Below are 19,711 nucleotides of genomic sequence, written 5' to 3'. Positions count from 1 at the left end.
TTTTAGAGCCATCATATACTACAGCACAGCTTTCCAAAGTGTTCATTGCAACACGTTTTTTCGTTGGATGCAGGGTGTAGGTTTGAATGTAATAAGAAACCTCTGAGTATGTGAAATAAGCAATGAAAGGTTTGCTTATTTCACATGAAACGTTTTCATGAGATACGTTGTGTCCTCATACATTCTGTTATTACAATTTCCATCTGTGTCTGTATCTCTTATAAGGGGTTGGTTTAACCTCCAGTTTGCTAATAAAACTAAATGACTGTGTTGCAAAATGATGCATTTTCAAAAAGTGTGTCATCAACATGAAATGTTTGAAATCTCTGTACTGCTGTATTGCTTGTCACTGTTCCTAAGTGTAGGTTGCAATGACCTAGATAGACCAGTGTACTGACTTATTGTAAGGCAGACTACTGTCTGTTTGTAATTTTCTTTAAGGCACCAGATTATCTGCATATTTCTATCACTTAGACAGTTAAATTTCTTTCTAGTAATTCTTTAATTAATATACAAGAGCAAGCATGAATGCTGGGATCTTTTTAAGACACATCCAAGCATTTTTGAATGTGCACTTGGGATTTCTCTTGCTATCTCAGATGGATTTTTTGGCAGCAAGCAGAAAAAAGATAAGAACGTGTTGTGCATAAGGCAACTCCAGTTCTAATATGTGTTATAGCTGATATTGCTATTGTCATGAATTTTAAACAGTGCTTATATTAATCAGAGCAGTACTCAAATGGGTGTAGTATCTATGGCTCCATCTACACTAACTATTTAATGGAGTTTCAAAATGGTATTGAAGATAGTGTTTTTGCTGTGCAAATGGTTGCATAGGAATCCTGGAACCGGTTTGAGGCTTGGATGGTGATGACACAAACCACATTAAGGGCTTTCTTTTGTACACTTTTGTGGGAGTTTGTTATCTGATCTCAGAGTTTGAAGCTATCTTTGAACTTTATTAAACAGTCAGTGAAGATGGAGTCTATGCTAACCTTCCCTGCTGAAGGGTATAGACTACCATTTCCTCTTTTTTATTAATTTTTTTGTTACAGGATCTTTTTCTCAGTGGTTCCAGTTCTCGTCTGATTGATAATTATGTCAGGAGATGAAATCTACACCAACACCCAAGTTACAATAAAATTGATTATCCACAGTAGCTGTTGGGTTACAGTTGTCTCTGGTAGTCTGTCTTTCTAGTTTCACAGAAAGCATGTGGTATATGTAGCTCAGGTCCACACTTGTCCAGTTGCACCGCTATCTTGATGGATTCTTTGTTTGCTAGGTGCCCCTTGTTTTTGTACTTCTTGATGGACAGCAAAAATTCTAAATCTAGTAAGGTTATTTTGTAGCTGTGCTTCTTTTAGAATATAATTCTATTCCTGAGCATAAGAAATTGTAGGCTCATATTTAGTCAGGGAAGGTTTCCTTGTTTGTGGTAGAGAGAAAAAATGACTACTGCAGATAGGGGTGGAATTATATTTGCACATTTTCTCTTCGGTGCATCTGGACTGATTGAAAAGTCCCAAATTTTGTTCCTGTTCTTTCCAATTTTATACTGGTTTGAAATAAATGGTCCTGAGGAGCTGGCATTCAAAATTCTGACAGAAAATATCCTGGGTTAAATAAAATGTGTATGGATCCCCTAAATAAAATGGGAAATAACCCAAAATGGGACTTTCTGATCTTTTTAACCAGTTTGAGTTTACTTTTGAGAAAAAGTAAACCACTGCAAGTGTTTTCCACATTTCAGTTTTCTGTGTGAAAATTTCACAATGGATTTTTTTTTACAAAAAACCCTTCAGAATGTTTCTCACAAAAAAAACCTCATGAAATTTTTGCAAAGAGATGTAATAATAATAATAATATCTCAAAAATGTCTTACTTCTCCAGTAAGCTGCTGACATTATTGAATGAAAGAACAGTAGAAGTGAAAATTAACAGACTTAGCTGCAGAGTACTTCATAGATGTGTTATAAATCAGTCCCTTTTGAGTGTTCATAGTTTGGTGAATGTGAATGAGACGTTTTGCATTGGCAACCAAAGCTCTTTTCAGATATTGTGGTAGGGCCAAGCGAATGCATTTAGAAAGGAAAGTGTAGTAAAGTAGAGACAGATACCTCACTGAACCAACACACAGTCATTGCATCATTGAATCATAGAATAATAGAATTGGAAGAGATCATATGGACCATCTAGTCCAACCCCCTGCCATGCAGAAAAAGTACAGTCAAAGTATCCCTGACCAACGGCCATTCAGCCTCTGTTTAAAAGTTTCCAAGGAAGGAGCTTCCAGCACACTCCGATGTAGAGAGTTCCACTGTTGAACAGCTCGTATGGTCAGGAAATTCTCCTAATTTTCAGGTGGAATCTGCTTTCCTGTAATTGAAACCCATTGCTCCTAGTCCTAGTTTCCAGGGCAGCAGAAAACAAGTCTGCTCACTCTTCCTTATGACACCCTTTCATATATTTATACATAGTTATCATGTCTCCTCTCAACCATCTCTTCTGCAGGCTAAACATACCCAGTTCATTAAGACGCTCCTCATAGGGCATGATCTCCAGATCTTTGATCATTTAAGTTGCCCTTCTCTGGACACCTTCCAGCTTGTCAATATTGAAACCTGTAAAGAAAGTGTTTTCCATATGCACATGTCTGATGAACATATACTAACCAGGGGAGAACATTGCCATGTTATCCTGTTCCCCTTCCATGCATTCATATTTATATCTGATGTAAAAAAGAGAAGTGGGATGCTATATGAAATCTATCTCCATATTTTTTGTCTGAGGTGCAACTGGTAGTTGCCATAATATTGAACAACACTGATGCCCTTTTATATGGAAATAATTTTGTGTGAATTTGTCAGGGAGAATAGTAGTTCTGCTGCAACAGGAGTGGTGACTCCATTTCAGATTTCACTGTTTCTTCAAACTGAAGGGGACCCCTTTCCTTGCTAGAGTTCATTTCTACAAAGTTTGGCACTGACAGAACCCCTATTCAGATTGGAGAAGCAGAGGGAAAAGTGGTAGTAAAATCAAGGTTGGATTTGCTGCCTTGCAGTGAAAAAAATCAATTGGCTGCTCCTGGAATCCACACATAAAAGGAGCTACTCTTCTCATATTCATCAGGGGAGATGCATACATGTTTCTTTGTAGTGGCCAGTTGTGCTATAATGACAACATGTGATGTAGGCTTCATAATGAAAAAAATGTGAGGAAGGAATATAATAATATAAAGATTTCTTAATTTGTAAATTGGAAAGACTGAATTTTTCTTTAAAAATTAATTCCATATATCAAGAAAATATATAGAAAAGTCTAAGCTTGATAGGACCCCCCATCTGCTGGTTTTGTGCCTCTGAATATGGTTTCTTTTGTTTTTAACAACCCTTGATAGCTGGCTTAAATTACTTTCACACTTCCTGGCCCAGATTACTTAATTGAAAATCCAAAATCCAAGAATAACAACACCAACAAATAAACGAATCAGAAAGTGAAAAAGGTTATGAAAGTTAGGATGAGTCTTAAAAATGACAAATAAAATGTTTTGAATAGCAAATAATTTATGCAAAATATGTTACAAAATCTAGGATGCTAAATAAATAATACAGTGTACTCTCTTTTCACATTTTTGTTATCCCATTTTTCTTTTTAACAATATTCTGTAGATAATTTTTGCTACCCTTGTAAGAGCTGGTTTATACAAATTGTGAAATTCAGCGTTTTCAATTTCAAATACTTGGGAGAAATATTGAGAAAAATAGATTTGTGATTAAATTGTTTCTCTTTATAAAAAGAATTGTTACTACTATATGAAATATTTTTGTCCTAATTGTTTGGATACCTTATCCTTAGGCCAAAAATATCATGAGATATGTTTTAGCAGTGTGATAAACCTGTCTATTCAGAAGTGTAAACCCCATTATTTGAGTGGGGCTTATGCTCAGGTAAGTGATATAGGACTATGGCCAAACTGATGTCAACTTTCCAAGACTTTAAATAAGTGTGTTTTGTAACATAAGTTGTACTAGTATAGTACTATTGATAGTAGTACATATAAGATCCCATGCTTACCTAGTAATTGAGTGCACTATAGGAATAATTGGAATGAATTAATTTCATTCCAATTAGTTTAGATTTTAGTCATTTTTTTCAATTTTATTTATGGATCCCTGCCCCGTGCTTTAACCCATTTTATAATAAAATACTTGTTACTTTTACCTTTTGGTCCACATTTGTCTTGTTTAATAAGAAATAAAGTTTAAATACTTAAGAAAGAAATAATGGAACTGAAATAGATTAATTCCACATAAAGTTCTGAATTTGGGATTTGAGATTCAATACTTTCCCACATATAAAGTGAGATATTAATGAATATGGGAGGAGGATGTCCCAGTTGCCCCCCTCCCGGCCTGGGTCTTTTTTGTGGTTGGTGACTATTTCAGGGAGGTAGCTTTGGGACGCATTATGTAAATATTGATATGTTCAAAATTTAAAATAGTACTTTAAAGTGGAACCTTTTGTCATGCACAAGTACAGGCCCTGCACTAATACTTTTACATCAGATGAACGAAGGCTACTTGGTAGCAGAGTGGGCATTATAGGGCTTCCTACCATATTTCTGTCAGTGGAATAATTCAACTACTGCATGCATAGGCTCATATATGAGTCGTTCCAGACAATGGAATCCTTACCACTTAGAGGTAAAAATCAAGTTGGTCTACACACTGAGCATCAAGATCTCACATTACAAGTCCCTCTACTATCTTGAAGAGGTCCCTGTCTGGTGAGCATTTAGAAATGCCATTATAAGTTGTGGCATAAATCCAATTATTATTCTGAACTAGAGCCATTGAATCAGATGCTTAAGAGATATTTAGCATTGACACAAATCCAATTGATCAGTGGATCTGCTTTAGCTGGAAGTCGGAATTGGATTTGGGTTGATGTTCTGAAAATGTTACAATGTTCTGCCAAATTGGGATTTGTACCTGTGATAGTGCCATTGGAGGACTTCTTTGCAGCTTCATCAAGCTCGTCTAGACAACAGAACCTTAACAGTATTAGGATCTCTTTACATGGACCCAAATTTGGCAGCGGCTACAGGTTTTTTCTACTTCAGCCACAGAGCCCACCGGCTTCCATCACACTCCAGGAAAGTTCTGGAGTGGTATGGCCAAGCTGGAAAAAGAACCCCTGCTACTGCTGAAAAAGTGCTGATGGCGGACAACAGGAGGCTCCCCATCTTTCCTTTGGGAAAGATGAGTCGAGCTGGCTTAAATGGGCATCCCCCATGTGATGAGGTAGGGGGGAAGCTGGGACAGTGTGGGCATGGGGCAGCAGGTGCCCACACCCTTTGGGTGAGGTGCCACCATGATCACAGTGATCTGCGGCGATACTGGCTAATTCCAGCAGTGTGTGTGACAAGGGCCTAAGAGTGGATAGAAAAATAAATCTCTGTGTGGCTCTACATTTAAACTCTCCATGGTGAATCCCTGTTCATATTAGAAAACACATTTTCACATGCATTGAAATGTGCATATCAAATGTTTTTCTTCTGGTGTAGAACCCTAGAAATGTGCATATTGGTTTATGATTACTTTCAGGGCAATGCTGAAGCAATCCTAAAAGATCTTTGCAATGGTTGAATGTTTGGAGAATTATAGCACAACTAATCATCATGGCTACCCATTTGGATTGCATTATCTTTCATTACTATGAGAGTATATAAAAACTGCATCCTCGTCTCCCATTAACTGCCTGTTTTTATCAAGGGAATTAAACTATGTTGCTGTGGTTACTGCCCTTGCTCTTTTTGTCTCTGGCGCATTTTTGTTTTTCCCCCTTTGATGCAGTACTACTTGAAGGAATAAAACAATGAGTCATTAATTCAGAGGTAATGTTGTTAAAATATCCCTTTTTATCATTACATTTCATTGCTTTAGAAATCAGGCTGTAATTCAAGGCAACAGTTAATTTCAAGAACTGTTTAAAAATCTTTGATTTCTTTTGATAGGAAAGAAGACAGACAACCTTACCTATGTATGTTTGAACAACCCAATTGCCCATTCTGTTAATTGATTATTTCTGGAATCAGCAGACAGAATTATCTGTGCAGTCAATGTGATAGAGGTTGTGCATATTTTGCACAGTGAAAAACTTCAGAGTGAAAGTGTGTGTGTGTGTGTGTGTGTGTGTATGTGTGTGTGTGTGTGTATATATATATATATATATATATATATATATATATATATATATATATATATCTGGGCACAAAAACTGTAACAAAACAGTTCTTACAAAACCGAGGAACTCAAAATATAACACAAGAGATAACTTTTGTTAATTTAAATTTTTAAAAACTGATTTTTTCCAAAGTAAGATATAATTAAATCATGGTCCTGTACATACCGGTACATCTCAGTATATTGAAACTTTACAATATGAAAAAATACATTAGATCTGTACAGTTTTCTTTTTACAGGTAGGTAGGATGAGTTTTGAAAAAAGATTCATTTTAAGGATCATATTCTGATTTTAAAGTCAAAAAATACTGCACAGCTTAGCTAATTACAAATTGTAGACTTGGAACAATCTGTATCTGAATGTGGAACTCTTTTATTTTATTTTATAATTGATCAGGTATTTTGGAATCCATCACAGAAGAAAATCTTCATGTCATCCTTCATGAGAAATAAAAAAATTGGTGGCAACTCTGGACTGTTTTTCAGACCACATAAGCCAGCTGGGTGTGATCACTGGTTTCGCGCAGCTGTTGTGATTGTGCTGAGATCCAGATCAGTTTCTAAGTGTGTCTCCATGGTTTCTTCCTGTGCATTTGATTCATAGGGCTTATGAGCAAGAAGTTCATGATGCACACCACAGTAACTTATCGTAGGTTGATCATATGCAAGAAATGTTGACACATTCATCGATAAAGGGATCTGGAGGAGGAAATAAACATGAAGAGTAGTCAGTAAGGAGGAAATATTAGGCCTGTCCAATCATAACACTGGGAGCTAGACTAGATCTCAACAAGTGAATCAGTTTTGGGGTGTTATGAAAGGGTAACAAGTGTTTAATTATTTGCTATATTTTTGTATTTTTGCCAGAGATAGGGAATAGGGCAAGTACGATTTTCTGCTTGAAGTGCCAAAATAACTTGGCAGGCTTTGGGTAGTATACACCCTGATGTGGATAAGTAGTAGTGGTAGAAATCTTCACTTATTTCATACAAGAATGAACCAAAATATTTCAAAAATTTCCTCTGCTGGATGAAATCATCAGAGGTTTTTTTTTCTCCACATTTATGGGAACCTCCCCCCTCCAGAGTTTTGTTTTTCTTTTTTTCTTTTTTGCTATCACACACAGGTAAGAAATCTCATGGCACTTAACAAATTGTTTGATAAAAGATAATTTCCTGCTGAACATGAAAAACTTGTGAAAATGTATTGCATCCCTAACGAATGGTGGGTGTCATTTCTGTTTTATTTCAAGTAGTACATTGTCTTAGATAATCCCTGGTTGGGTGACCCATAATTAGAGCTTTCATCTTTGTATTTTAAAAAAATAGCATCCATGGTAATGGGTCTGTGGATCTATTGCAGTGGTTCTCAACCTGTGGGTCCCCAGATGTTTTGGCCTTCAAGTCCCAGAAATTCTAATAGCTGATAAACTTGCTGAGATTTTTGGGAATTATAGGCCAAAACACCCAGGGACCCATAGATTGAGAACCACTGATCTATTGCATTGTGAATCTGAGTGAAAGATGAGTAAAAGTTCTGGACTACTTCCATGATAACATATTTTTCCATCTGCTATTCTTTCTATGGAATGAAGAATTTTTCACCAAGAAAATTAAACAAGCACAACTATATCACTGGTAGACTATCTCATCCCACCTTCAGTTGATATTCATTTTGTTAAAGACTGAGTCTGATCACGGTTCTCTTGCTGCCATCATGCTTTCACTTTGAACACGTGTTTGTAAGACAGGCCAAATGAAAATGGTGACTGAAATTTGTAGCATAAGCTTATTCTTTCTTTTTGCTGCCACGTATAATGACGGATTAAGAATAGCTATATGAGAATTAGCTGCCTTGTGTCCTTATGGGGAGAAAGGCAGGAAATGAATAAGGATATAATGACAATAATAACAACAAGCAAAAATAAACAAAATCGTAAAGCACACTGCCTTTTATGAGAGTCAGTCTAGTGAAGTGGTTTGTTGTTGAACTAGAACTGTGGGAAATCAGAATGTGAATCCCTTCTCAGCTGTGGAAACCCATTGGGTGATCTTCATTAAATGATACACCTTAGCTGAAGACAAAGACAAATAGTAAACCTTCTCTGAATAAATTTTGCCAGTAAAATCCTGTGACAGGGTTACCATAAGTCAGAATTGACTTCAAGACACATACAAACAACCATGCATTTTGAGATTTATAGAAGAGGTGATAAGCTTTTGTGTTTCCATATGTTTTGTACTTCAGTTTCCATAACTTTTGGCCTTGTCTTCTGGAGTTAAGGAAACTTGAAATCCAAAAAATCTGAGGGGTCAACATTCTCCCATCCCTGAGTTACAGCTACCACATCCAGAATCTCAGCTGAGGAACATTTGTTGGAATCTGTGAGTGTTTAAATTTCTCTAGTTATAATGTGAAATTTATTATATTGTGAATGCCACAAAAGAACATTATCCCAATATCATCTCTTCCCCATCTTTTGAATTCATAGCATTTATAAACTGAGAAAGGGAAACCAAATGACTCTAAGTAAACCAAGTGGCACTAAACAGCAAAACCAAATTGTAGGAAAAGGGTCATGTGCCAACCTGACCTGGAAGAACGTATCACCAGATCTTGAGCAATCAACAAAAACTATGCACCAATTTTTTTTCAATGTATTTTTTAGCTAAGCTGCAAGTCCACCCATCTATTCAAACAACAATCCATTGCCTACACTGTGACATTCCCTTACACACTATAGGGAGGAAAAGAGACTTAGTGTACTACAGTAAGATACCTGAAGGGCAGATAGTACCAAATGACCCAAGAATCAGCTGCAACTACACACTTTGTAGGCCTGGTACCATACTGCTTTATTTCTGCTTATTGGAACACTGGTTTTGTAGTTTTCTTTGCTTGTCACTTTGCTTTACAGTGCAACACTGAATACATTGGCTCATTGGTCTGTTCCACTTCTTTGAAATGAGCCCCAGATTTTATGTAAAAATGCTGGGAACCTCTTTCAAACCCTGACAGGTTACATCTCTGACAATAGACGCTAAATGCTATTTCATGCATTTATCCAGTTCTTTCCTGAAACCAGTGAGAGTTTTGCTCCCACATAATGAAGTATCATGGCAGTGTTCTTGGTGGGTGGGGGAGCATTCCCTGTAATTTATATTTTATTATTTAAAAATATATCAGTTCCTCTGCTTGCCATTTCAGCAACACAGCTTGGTATCTAAAAGGTCATTAGCTGCCTGCCACAAAGGCTTGCATATATCATGTGTCAAATAGAAGTATTTTGTACTGTGTGGGTGGATAGTAAGACAAGATTTTCTCAGCTAATTAGTTGCTGGAAGTCTTTGCCTTCAGCTCTCCCTTTATAGTCAAAGTGGAGGATTATATATTGTAGCAGAGAGTTATATTCTTATTTTTTATTAGTGCTTGGAAAGTTACTTTTAGATATTGCCAGTTATACTTCCAAGGTTTGAACAGTACAGTAAACTGCCACATATGTAGGCGATATATTCCAAGAACCCCACCCACACCCCAATGGATACCTGAAACTATGGATAATATATTTTGACTGTACTTGAGCTGGAATCATAACATCTGATTATACTGGAGGACAGAGAGAGGCCCACAAATACTTTCAGCTGGGGAGGGAGGAGGATATTTTTGGAAGTACAGTATGTACAAGTGAAACTGTGGATATAAAATCTGGGTTGTAGTGAAGTTAGTTACTATTATGACATATTTTGCAATAGTAATTTTCTATTTTAAATACCTGTTTTTAAGATGAACTAAATCCTTTAAACCCCTGGCCTGGTGTACAAACACATTCTTCTTCTGCTTACCTTGTTGTCATCCTAATACCCAAAATACGCCAAAGTGGGAAGCACTTGAACCATTTGATAGTCTTCCTTTGTTCAGTGAGGCCACATCTCCATAAATATAGAAACACTGCCAAGTAGGTGAATTTATACCTGTTCAGTTACAATAGCTTGATGAGCTACCAGTGACAAGTAGGATGGAAGGCAAGAGGGAGCATGCAACATAGTGCAGAAATACATTCTTGGATTCTGTGGTTACAGTTGTTCAAATATTGGAAGATCATAGCACAATGGATCCAACAAATGAATCACTGGAATAGAGAAATGGCCAGAGTAGTAAAAACAATAGCTGTGGAATATCTCATCTCACAGAGCAGAGCCAAACCAGCCACTTGGTTTTCCAAAGAGTTGGGCAGCAATGAAGCGAATGAGATGGAGACTAGAGCGATTTTGGCAGAAACTTGAAGTGAATCTAGCTGAGCATGAGCTAGAGTGTATTTGAAGTCCTACTCCATGACAATGGAGGCAGCAGAGAAATTGTTCCTTGCTGCCACCATTGCTTCTGCAAGGAACCATCAAGCTGAGCTGTTTTGAGTAGTCAGAGGGCTATTACATACTGGTCCTCAAGGCTTGTTCAAATGCAAGCCTTTTCCTATTTTGTGAATTCTGTACATTTGGTTGGCAAACCCAGTTTAGGACTTCATGGGCATGAGCTGGAACTTTTACAAAACAGACAAAGGATGTCTTGCAAACAGTAAGGAAGTGCTACAAAGCATCATTGCCTGGAACTACCTGCAAAACTGTGCAGTTACTTGAATTAAATTTTTAAAGATACTGAAAGTGAGAAGCTATGGCTTTTCAGCCAGAGGTCATCTTGAGTAGAATGGCAAGCAGCTTGGGAACAGGAAAACAAAGCAATTGATAATGAAGCACACAACATGCTTCCAAACTAGATATATTACATGTCCTAAACTCTCTGCAGCAGTGCTTTGAAACTTATTGTTATCACCTTGAAGCAGTTTTTGTATCCTAAAAACTGAGAATGACTTGAAGACTGCATTGGGGTAGCTTAATAACAATGTCATGCGATCATGAGAGCTTCGTTTAATAGTTAGGGAGCTCAATTAATGTATTTTACCCTAAGAAAACTTGTAACTTTGATTGTTCACTCTTCCAATTTATCCTAAAATTACACAGAAAAGAAAGTCCTCTTCCATGACTACGGATATCCTGTTTTACTCAAAATAGATCCAACCAAATGTCAAAATGACCAGAGATTGAAGTTTCATTGAAGAAAGATGGAAAGAGAGTGCCAACCTTCATCAGAAATTTATACAACACTACATTAAATGATAGAAAAGGGGACTTCCAACTCCAGATCTGCTTGGGGAATACGAAGCTCTAGCTCGCCATAACAGCACCCGATTTATTTAGAAATTATCAGTGGTCCTGTGCTGAATACAGAAACACTGTGGAAAGATGACATAGTGTCAAGAAAAAAGGTGGCAGCTTCCTCTCCCTCTCTGTAATCTGGACATCTTTCAACATAATCTGTTTATACTAATTTGGAAGAGAATGAATTAGAAGGAACTAGTTATTGATAACCAGTATTCTAACTAGTTACTCCTGAGCTTTCCTCTGTAACTTTGTTTTTAAATAGGCACTGCAATCACATGGCAAAATATATTCCATTCATTAAGGTACAAATTCAGATTAGTGAAAATGTACATTTTCAGCAAATGTGTTGTTCTGGAATATAACAAAGAGGTGCAATCTTTCTATGAATCCGATTTCAAACATAGCTTTTACATAGCATGTGGGCTTATAGCAATGACCCAAATTCTGAAAAAAAAGCAGTGTGACAAAGGTGGGGGCATTTCCTTTTCCCATAATGATTAATTTTGTATTCTTGCATTTTTAAAAGATTGCAGACCAAATTTGAATCACTCTTTCCACAGAATCTTTTATGAAGGATCCTAATGGATTTATCAAAAGTTGATAACCTATCAGCTAAATATAAAATAGAAGAAAATCCCGATGAAACTTGATTTTTTTACAGTGCCAAAACATATGCACCTTGAGAGGAAGAGTCTTTATCAAGTTTAGTCAGACCACACCTGGAATACTGTGTCCAATTCTGGGCACCACAAATGAAGGGAGAAGTTGACAAGCTGGAATGTGTCCAGAGGAGGGCAACTAAAATGATCAAGGGTCTGGAGAAAATGCCCTATGAGGAGCGGCTGAAAGGACTGGGCATGTTTAGCCTCCAGAAGAGAAGGCTGAGATGAGACATGATAGCTATGTATAAATATGTGAGAGGAAGTCATAGAGAGGAGTGGAACAATGGCTTCAAACTGCAGGAAAGGAGATTCCACCTGAACATTAGGAAGAATTTCCTAACTCTGAGAGCTGTTCAAAAGTGGAACTCTCTGCCCAGAATGTGGTGGAGGCTCCTTCTTTGGAGGCTTTTAAGCAGAGGCTGGATGATCCTCTATCAGGGGTGCTTTGAATGCGGTTTTCCTGCTTCTTGGCAGGGGGTTAGACTGAATGGCCCACGAGGTCTCTTCCAACTCTATGATTCTATGATGATTTATAAATGATCTCTTATGTTACATAAGTTTGATATAATGATTTAAAGTCATTTTGCTTCAGATCCTTAGCGATTAAGTCTTTTTTGTAATATACATGATTCAATGCCAAGTTTCTGCTTTGAGTATTTTGAAGTGATAACTGACAATAAGCTATTTTCTCCCAATGCCCTACATACATATATAGATAATATTTGGTCCTTCTCCTTTGGGTGTAGTGCTTTGAGTGCTGGACTAGAACTCTGGAAATCCAGGGTTTGTATCCAGAGGAGGGTGACTAAAATGATCAAGAGCCTGGAAAACAATCCCTATTCTATTCACTCAGCCATGGAAACACACAGTGTGGCCGTGGGCAAGCCTCTCACTATGGCAAAACTCCTGTGAATTTTTAGTATGGAGCTCTCAGTTGACCTGTTTGCGGGGAGGCAGGGGCAGGGGGAGAGTAATTTTTACTTAGATACAACTTGGGCATCTCTTTTCCTTATCATCTTCAGGGTTTCATATTCTAAAGAAGGACACTCTTTAGCTAACCTTGGAGAACAGACAGGTGGGCAGGATGAGAAAGTCAGGCAGAGAAACAATGTGTGGATGAATAACTGTGGTATAGTGAATCATTTTCTCCCCTTTCTACTCTGTCCTTTGAGGTCTAGGCACTGTTGCAAACAATGAGGAGTTCCTGCTGAAGGAAAGGCAAGCTTAAAGAAGGCTTAAGTAACATCTTTCTTTCATTTAGAAGCAATCACACTGAATACTGCAACTTTTTCACTGCCCTATAAAGGTTTAGGACTTGTCTCACCTTGGCACAGAATATGATTCGATGCACTTGTTGTGCCTCCCACATTCTGAGTCCAGCATGTATTATTCATTCAATACATTTGCTTTCATTTTTGGGATATGTTTCTCAATGGGAAGTAATAGCTCACTTCAGCACAATGGCAATTGCAACCTAAGCGTATGACAAAGGAATGATAGCAGTTTTCCCAGCTATGGGAGATTTCAGCATTCCAAGGAGTGAGAACTGGATGAAAAGCAGAATGGCTGCATCCCTCACTTAGGGAAATGTATTGAGAATTGTTTTGGAGAAGGTGAATAAGCGCAGGAAAACAGATGGGTGTGAAGTTCTGCTTTCTGTTAATTCTACCTACTACAATGGAGCTATGTCTGAAATGTTCCCCAGGTAGGGTTGCAAGAGACATTTGCAAGCATTTTATAGAGGTTTACAAAAGTTTCAGCTGCAGCTATGGTGCAAGCCTGGATGCAATTTGCAGTGATAAATCGCAACATTTCTGAGCTTGAAGCACATTTTTCAGGAAAATGAAAAACACATTGGATAGCATGCACTAATTAGAACAATGTTCAAAATAGATGGAGCACAGTTCTAAAATGAGCCCAAACATTAGCTAAGTCAATGAGTTCATGTACAGGCAGTCCCCGAGCTACAGATTTACAATGACTTCTAGTTATAAACGGGCGAAACATCAGGAAGTGAGAGGAAATCTATCACTAAGAAGGGAAATTACTCCTGTAAAAGTTATAATATGAAAAGGTGTCTCCACTGAAGCTTATTCACTAATTCTTGTTTCCATGACAATGCTACATTTTTAAAAATCTAATTTTCATAGGGACAGAAAGTGAGGTGAAAACGTCTGAAAAAGGGGCACAGACAGCAAAACAAATGTTACAAGGGTGTTAAATCTTCCCTGTGCTATCCAAAACTCTAAAAATATATTTTTGTCTGGAGTTACACTTTAAAAATTTACCTGTTCTGACTTACATACAAATTAAACCTAAGAATCTACAGAGTCCATCTTGTTTGTTACCTGGAGACTGCCTGTACATTAAAAGTGTGCACATTTGAAAAATGCACACAAAATATACTGTCATTGTAAGGACTGCACTACATACAGCCTTACCAGAGTTGTGATTTACCAGCCCTCATGGTAAATCAGGGTGGCATCAGGGAAATCCTGATGTCCCAGCCGGCAGTGAACACTTCCCCATCCTACATGGGAAAGCATTACTGCGTGGCTGATGCCCGAAGCAGCACTGTTGCTCCTCACCGAACATGAGGCTACATTTGTGTTGGTAGCAGCAGCCTCCTACCGCACTGCCACCCCAGTTCACCAATGGAGGCAGAAGCATCCCAGGATGCTTATTTTGTCCCGTGTGATAAGGCTGTAAGAGTGGTTACTCAGAGGAAGTAGAGTTGGATCAACTTTGAGGTGAAAAATTAGAGAAGCGTGATAAACTCAAACTTTATAGATGCACAGACCTTTAACCTCTGGGCAAGATTTTGACCAGAAAATGGGAATGTTTTATATCTGAAACCCAACCACTGGGAATTGCAATCTGGTATATCAGATAATTTGGGGTGTGTGTGTGTGTGATTTTTCTTTTGAACTACCACTAATGTATGTAAAATGCTGGGTCAATCACTATGTAACATTTTTCATGATTTAGAGACACTGAGAAAAAGGTTAAATCACCTACAGGTGTTTCCTTCATTGTATTATATATATTATATTTTATATATGTTTTAAACTGTGTTTTAGCTAGTAAATTTTGTTGTATGCTCTGAGATTAGTCCCACATGTAAGCCGCCCTGAGTTGTTGTTGTTGTTGTTGTTGTTGTTGTTGTTGTTGTTGTTGTTGTTGTTTCCTGATGTGGACTTCTCCAATATTTAATTTCTCCCCAACATCCCCCAACCAATTAATAGTGTTTTAGTATTAACATTGCTAAAAGGAAGTGGCAGACCCTGGGCCTTGGACCTTTTACCCAGAAAACATGGGTTGGATATCTAAGTAAAAAGACACTGTTCTAACTATGACTCAAATTTGTTCATGCCTAACCAGCTAGAGAAAAGGCTTTGGCTATTATCATTTTGTTAGTTGTTTTGAAAATGAACAACTTGCAGAGTTTATGATGGGCTTTCTGTTTTTTCTTTTTGAAAAGAGTCTCAAAATTTATAACACTACAAAAATATACATAAAATGATGGTGTGTATATGCACTGCACAGTGGGATCCAGTTTTTACAGTCATGATTCCATCCTATTGTAATTTGGGGAAGGACATAAGAGTTCTCTGCTAGAAAGCACTAGTGCTGTAGTTTAGAGGATGTGCAATGGAACATTCTAAGCCCCTTGAACGACAGATTCCAAGATCCCTTAACATGGAACCATCATATTTAAAATGGGGTGGAAGTACTATACTTGTGCACTGTAGATGCATTCATGCTCTGTTTGTTTATACAAATGGACAATTAAAATGTATTGAATACATTATCCTTGAATTAATAGCTAAAAATAGTTACACACTTAATCCACATTATAGGATGTATTGAGAAACATAATTTGTTTCCTGTGATTATTGTGATATGGTATTATATATAAATAAAGACACTATATGTGATGTCTTGACAGATGATCTGAATCTCTTTTTAAAACTTGGTAAAGATGCCTCAAACACCAAGAACTAAATGTTAATGTTAGCCCGGAAGCAAACTGGCAGCCAGTGGAGCTGCCACAACATGAGTGTGGTTCTCTCCCTGTATGGAGTCGCGGTTAGTAATCTGGCTGCAGATCTCTGGAGCAGCTGAAGCTTCTGAACTATCTTCAAAAGCAGCCCCACATAGAGCTCGTTGCAGAAATCCAAATGGGATGAAACTAAGGTGTGGACTACCATGGCCAGACCATGTATGGGTGCAGCTGGCAGACAAGCTTTAACTGTGCAAAGGCACTCCTGGCCACCACCGACACCTGGACCTCTAGGGTCAGCGTTGAATCCAGGATTACACCCAAGCTGTGTACCTGTGTCTTTGGGAGAGTATAACTCCATCCAGCACAGATTATATCCCTATACCCTGATCTGCCTTCCAACTGACCAGGAGCACCTCTGTCTTGTCAGGATTTTATTTCAATTTATTAGCCCTCATCCAGTCTATTACTGATGACAGGCATTGGTTCAGAGTCAGGAAGGCATCCTTGGCTTTTGATGGAAAGAACTAATAGAGTTGGGTGTTGTCTGCATATTTATGACACCGAATTCCAACACTCCGGATGATCTCACTCAGTGGATTCATGTAGATGTTAAACAACATGGGGGACAAGATATAACACTGAGGACCCCACAGGCCAGGGGGTCAAACAGGAGTCCTCCATCACCACTTTCTACAGCACCACTGTAGAGCAGTTCCTCCTATCCCCATCCCAGAGAGCCAACTCAGAAAGATACCATGGTCTATGATATCAAACATCACTGAGAGCGCCAGGAGAACCAACAGGGACACACTCCCCTGCCTAGTTCTCTTCGTAGATCATCAACCAAGGTGACCAATACTGTCTCTGTTCCGTGGCCAGGTCTGAAACCAGATTGAAATGGACCCAGATAATTGGTTTCATCCAAGAAACTTTGGAGTTGTGAGACCACCACCTTCTCCAGAACTTTGCCGAAAAAGGGGAGATTTGAAACTAGCCAGTAGTTGTCCAATGAGTGGGATCCAGTGATGCTTTCTTTATAGAGGTTTTACTATGGCCTCCTTAAGACTAATTGGCATTGAGCCTTTTGCCAAGGAGGCATTCACCAGCACCTTCACCCACTCTGCCAGTTCCCCTCTGGCCTGTTTAATCAGCCAGGACGGGCAAAGGTCCAGAGAACAGGTGGATGCCTTCATTTCTCCCAAGATCTTGTCCATGTCACCAGGCTAATTGAAAAGAATCCATTGAAACAGGACAAGCAGGAGCCTGAGTTACATCCATAGGATCTGCATCAATACTAGCATTTAAGTCAGAATGGATCCAGGTGACTTTTTCTGAGAAGAACCTAGCAAATTCTTCACCATGAGCTGTTGATTCACCAGGGATCCCTATCAATTGGTCAGGGATTGGTCAGGGTTTAAAAGTCCTCTGGCAATTTGAAACAGTTCTCTCTAGCAGTTCTTCGAAGATGCAGTGTTGGTGGCAACAAAAGCTTTTTTGCCATCTTCATTGCCATGGAATAGGATCTAGAACAAGCATGACCTTCTTATATTTGTGGAACCCTACTAGTTTACCACTCACAAGATTACTAACGGCATCCTTTTGGTAATTATACCAGTACAGGGACTAATGATGGAAGAAGGAAGTGCATGGGTTTAGTGACCATTAATGATGGAAGGCACTGGAGACACAAGAGCCACTAGGTTTCATCTTCCTTTCTCTCACTACTATTATATAACCCTAGTAAAAGGGCATCCACTAGTGTAGTGCTTCAGAAGGTTTCTGGCCGATATCTTATAACCTTAGAGATATTATGAGATAGGCATATTGAGAAGTCCATGCGCCAAGCTGCATACTATAAATAATGCAAGCTTCAAAATTTAATAACAAATTCCATTATAGATATGCATTCTTTTATATGATAAGAGAGAGAATCCTGTGGATTTTATCATCTTTTCTCCTGTGCAGTGAATCCAAAAGGCTTATTAGGTTTGTAGCCCTCATAGTGCAAAGCATATGACTGGTGATCCATATCTGTTCACTCATAAACATTCATGAATTGGAAATCATGTAATTCTGAAACAACCTATTTCACTTGTTCTTTTACATAGATTGCTGTGTGCTAGGTTTTCATTCTTTCTTATAAGAATGCAAGGAAATCTTCTTAGGAAGGAGTGAGAAAATAGTACTAGGTACCTACTAGGTTTTTCCTGTTTCTCTGTCGTATGAGTACTGCTGGCTACTAGGTTTTAATGCTAATTTAATGTATATTTTACATTCATGATATTTGTAAAAAAAACCTTGCAAGATTGTCTTCAATAAGTACACTATAATTTCTGAACTTTTATAAGTATATCTTATTTACCCTGCAATAATGAATGTTAAAAAGCAGGTTTGATATCTTTTTGACTGTATGCTCAATGATTCCTGACTCTTCATTATGTCTCTCCCTCTCTCCCTCCCCTCCCTCCCTCCCTCTCTCTCTCTCTCTCTCTCTCTCTCTCTCTATATATATATATATATATATATATATATATATATATATATATATGATGCAATTTGATATGTACAAAAAGAAAATAGCTGCATCATAAAATACAAAATATATCACAAATGCAATAATGATTTGTTATTAACGGTCACATTAACTGCATGCATATAACACATTACATTTTAGGTTTTCAAACTTATTATTCAATATGACTCAGCAGATTCAATAAAATTTCTTTCAGTTTGATGAAATGATGAGAGGAGAATACAGTCATGAAGTATGCCATATAAAAAGTAACAACTACCATCCGACTTCAATTAATTTATTCTCAAATATCAGATTTTCTATTAAGAAAATTGATGATATCTTGTAAAAGAGAAATATAAAAATATATTTCCCCAAACAAGTCTATTAATGTTGTTGCACTAGTAAATAAACAACAAATTATATATTGCAATTTACTGTATGGTATTTTGGGCATTACTTATTTCCATCTAGCCTCCAACATCTTTGCTAAGGAGATTATTATTTTAGGGCAAATTTTTTACAATGAATTACATGAGGAACATGGGAAAACAGCATGACACTTCTATGTATTTTTGTTTGACCTCTCAAGAGAGCCGAAGTGCCTGTAAATGTATACATGTAAAATCTTTTTAGATATGTCAATGAATGCAAAAAGATTGTGTGCATGCTGTGATTTAATGGGCATTTGACCTATTTAAACAGGATACCTTGAAAGCAAGGAGTGGCCAATATCTAGCTCTCTAGATCAGAGGTCCTCAAACCTTTTAAGCTGAGGGCCAGTTCACAAACCCTCAAACTGTTGGGGGCCTGGACAATAATTTTTTTTAAAAAAATGAACAAATTCCTATGCACACTGCACATATCTTATTTGTAGTGCAAAAATATGAAAAAACAATACAATATTGAAAATGAAGATCAAGCAGTATTCCCACAAGAGAGACAAATTAAAGACAATTAAAGACAATATGATGCTTTGAAATATCTACAAAGACATAATGAACAGCAGGGAGCGCTAATGTGTTTGGATGAAGAAAAGGCATTTGATAATATTTCCTGGACTTTTA

At 37.6% G+C, this 19,711-nt stretch overlaps 2 protein-coding genes across 7 annotated transcripts in view; one reads left to right on the top strand and one right to left on the bottom strand.

Annotated features, from left to right (window-relative positions):
* Positions 1-19,711, top strand: part of ctnna3 (catenin alpha 3) — a 1,223,202-nt gene that overhangs the window by 350,825 nt on the left and 852,666 nt on the right. Inside the window, exon 8 of one of the 5 annotated variants that reach the window (XM_062977504.1) lies at positions 1,056-4,088. The exons of the other annotated variants lie outside the window; for them this stretch is intronic. Coding sequence (XP_062833574.1) covers positions 1,056-1,112 — 57 coding nt within the window. The 3' untranslated portion in view covers positions 1,113-4,088. Of the gene's footprint in view, positions 1-1,055; positions 4,089-19,711 lie in introns of those variants that run through there. 5 annotated transcript variants of the gene reach the window in all.
* The window catches only part of lrrtm3 (leucine rich repeat transmembrane neuronal 3), a 169,622-nt gene continuing 156,510 nt past the window's right edge, over positions 6,600-19,711 (bottom strand). For both annotated transcript variants that reach the window (XM_008115171.3, XM_008115170.2), the window contains one exon: positions 6,600-6,947. In XM_008115171.3, coding sequence (XP_008113378.1) covers positions 6,759-6,947 — 189 coding nt within the window. In that variant the 3' untranslated portion in view covers positions 6,600-6,758. The remainder of the gene's footprint in view (positions 6,948-19,711) is intronic.

Source organism: Anolis carolinensis, chromosome 3 (genome assembly GCF_035594765.1).
Source record: "Anolis carolinensis isolate JA03-04 chromosome 3, rAnoCar3.1.pri, whole genome shotgun sequence".
NCBI classification, from domain to species: Eukaryota; Metazoa; Chordata; class Lepidosauria; order Squamata; family Dactyloidae; genus Anolis; species Anolis carolinensis.
This window is presented reverse-complemented; position numbering and strand designations above follow the sequence as displayed.